This window comes from Athene cunicularia, assembly GCF_003259725.1.
Source record: "Athene cunicularia isolate RWA chromosome 23 unlocalized genomic scaffold, athCun1 chr23_part1, whole genome shotgun sequence".
In the NCBI taxonomy this organism is placed as follows: domain Eukaryota; kingdom Metazoa; phylum Chordata; class Aves; order Strigiformes; family Strigidae; genus Athene; species Athene cunicularia.
In genome coordinates, this window is record NW_020799130.1 from 3,737,296 (window position 1) to 3,739,642 (window position 2,347).

Below are 2,347 nucleotides of genomic sequence, written 5' to 3' on the forward strand. Positions count from 1 at the left end.
CCCAGTTTAGATAAGCCTGGGGCCGCCCCCCACCCCTGCGTGTCTGTGACTCCTGCCCACCACCCCGGGGAGCAAGCGCTAATTGCTCTGAGGCTAATTACAGCTGCGGCACAGCCCAGAGCCCCGCTGCGGGCGCTGCCTCAGTTTCCCCTTGGCCAGGCGCCGAGCCAGCCTTAGTTTTCACATCTGTGCCGTAGTTTTGCATTCGTGGTATTTTTCTGCAGTCGTGTGAGCTCAGCTCGATGTCAAGTCCGTCCCCATTTTGGGGACTGGCAGAGCCCGGAGCATTCTCACCCCCCACGCCGCATCCCCAAGCCCGGGCGAGCACTGGCCCCGGGCACCCCAGGAGATAAATCCTGCCGGGTGCCTGTTACATCCCCAGGCAGGCGGCCAGGCGCAGGGTGCCAGCGCTACCGAAGGTGCTAATGAGGTCAAAAATTAATTGTCGGACTGGGAGGTGTCCCTCTGCCGTGCCGGGTGCTGGCGGGGACACCAGTGATGGCACCGGCCCAGAGAAACCCACCTAAACCCCAGTGCCCATCGTGGGCTGGTGAGGTGAGAATGAGAGGCGAGGTGAAAAAAACCATCCAAACCACAGTTTTCTTTACAAAATACACAAAATTCAAATCCATGACAATTATATACAAAACAAAGGAGATATAAAACGTGCGGAATTGTCTGTTTGCACCCGTATAGAAAAGTGTCCCGTGCTGGAGCAGGAGCCAGCTTGTGAGGCTGTCGGCCCCCACGTGTGTCCCCCCCACCCTGAGTCCCATCGCCGGACATCCTGTGCCCGCGGCGCTTCTCCTGCGCTGGCAACGTCACTGCGGCTACTGGGGAGTTGCTGGGGGGAAGGATGGGGGGGGTCAAGGGGGGTCCAAGCCCCCAAAGCTCCCCCGTGGGTGCTTGAGGGTCCCGGGGAGGTGGGTTCAGCTGTGCCACCCCTTACCTATCACCGTCCTCTCAGGTACCATATCCTCCTCCACTTCTTCTTCCTCCCCATCAAAATACTCCTCGTCTTCCTCAGCTGCAAACAGGCGGCCAGACGTCACCACCGGGAAGGGTGACGGGTGCCACCGGGCTGGTGGGAGTTGGTAAAGGGGCATCGGGGAGGGTCGGGCGCTAAATTACCAGGGATGAAGTCCAAGGCGCGCACTGCCTCGGCGAGGTGGTCCAGGCTCACCGAGAAGGCATCCATACTCTCGTAGCCGTGCTCGATCTTCTCCAGCCTGCCGCCCTTGGAGGCCTCCACGATCCTGAGCAGGGAGAGCACAGCCATGTCCCCCCGCCGTCCCCTCACCATGCTGGGGTGCTGGGGTGGGGGGTCGGGGCACCCCCGCACTCGCTGCCTGGGTGCCACCGACAAAGACCCGCAGCCGAGTCCTGTCTGGCTGCAGGACTGAGGAGCACCAAATTTTCCTCATTTTGGGACACTTACGTTTTAATGAGCTGCTTGGCGTTCTGTAGGGAGAGAGAGGAGAGGTGAGTGAAGCCACGTGGCAGCCACCGGGATGTCCCCAAGCCGTGGGACCCCGTGAGAGCCCCAGTGGGGACAGGGTGGAGGTTTGGGGGTCTCACCATAAGGAAGGCAGCCCCCCCAGTCTCCTCCATGGCCTGAATCGCCGTCTCCACCAGCCGGCTTGACTTCTCCAGCTGCTCCTTGTACTGGCAGATGAGGCCCTGGACGAAGCCTGTCTTGTCACCCTCCTCACGGGTGATGCGCTGCAGCAGCTCCGACTTCTTCTCCTCCAGCAGCGCTGCCAAGGCGTCGAAGCGAGCGCACAGCTCCCGCCTGGCCGCCTCGCTGTTCTCCTGCGGGGACGAGGGGCAAGGGATGCCACGTGTGTCCCTCAGCACCGGCAGCATCCCGGGCGTTTCCCTGCTCTTGGGGGCTCCAGCTCACTTTTGGCCCTCCCAAACAGGCCCTGGCTGAGGTTTCACCCCCGTGTTTCGGAGGGCTCCTTTTCTCTCTTTCCTCACCTCAGTGCTCCGGCACGAGTCCTCCAGCTGGGAGATGATGGTCTGGATCCGGTCGTTCCCCGCCACCAACATGGAGATGCAGTTGTTCAGCTCGGTCTGGGCAGGGATAGATAGAAACAGCTTGAACTCCAGCGGGGACAGGGACAGGGACATCTCCCATCCCGACATGGGGATGGGCTGGGCATTGCCTGGCCCCAGCTCTGCTCCCCCCACAAGCTGTAACTGTTCTAAATATAGGCTGTCTCCTGGGCGAAGTCACCCGGGGGCTATTAATACCCCATGAGCATGTCTCAGTGCTATTTGTGGCCGCCCCAACTCAGCACATCGCCCCAGGACCAGACATGTCCCCCGCAGCCCCCCCCCTGTG

At 61.5% G+C, this 2,347-nt stretch overlaps 1 protein-coding gene across 1 annotated transcript; it reads right to left on the reverse strand.

Annotated features, from left to right (window-relative positions):
* Positions 1–594: 594 nt before the first annotated feature.
* TRIM63 (tripartite motif containing 63) lies at positions 595–2,241 on the reverse strand. The gene is made up of 6 exons (XM_026863344.1): positions 1,981–2,241; positions 1,579–1,812; positions 1,439–1,461; positions 1,132–1,256; positions 950–1,027; positions 595–844 (listed from the first exon to the last, which is right to left on the reverse strand). The coding sequence occupies exons 1-6, from the start codon at positions 2,146–2,148 to the stop codon at positions 831–833; spliced, it is 642 nt and encodes a 213-aa protein (XP_026719145.1). The 5' UTR covers positions 2,149–2,241; the 3' UTR covers positions 595–830.
* Positions 2,242–2,347: the final 106 nt, after the last annotated feature.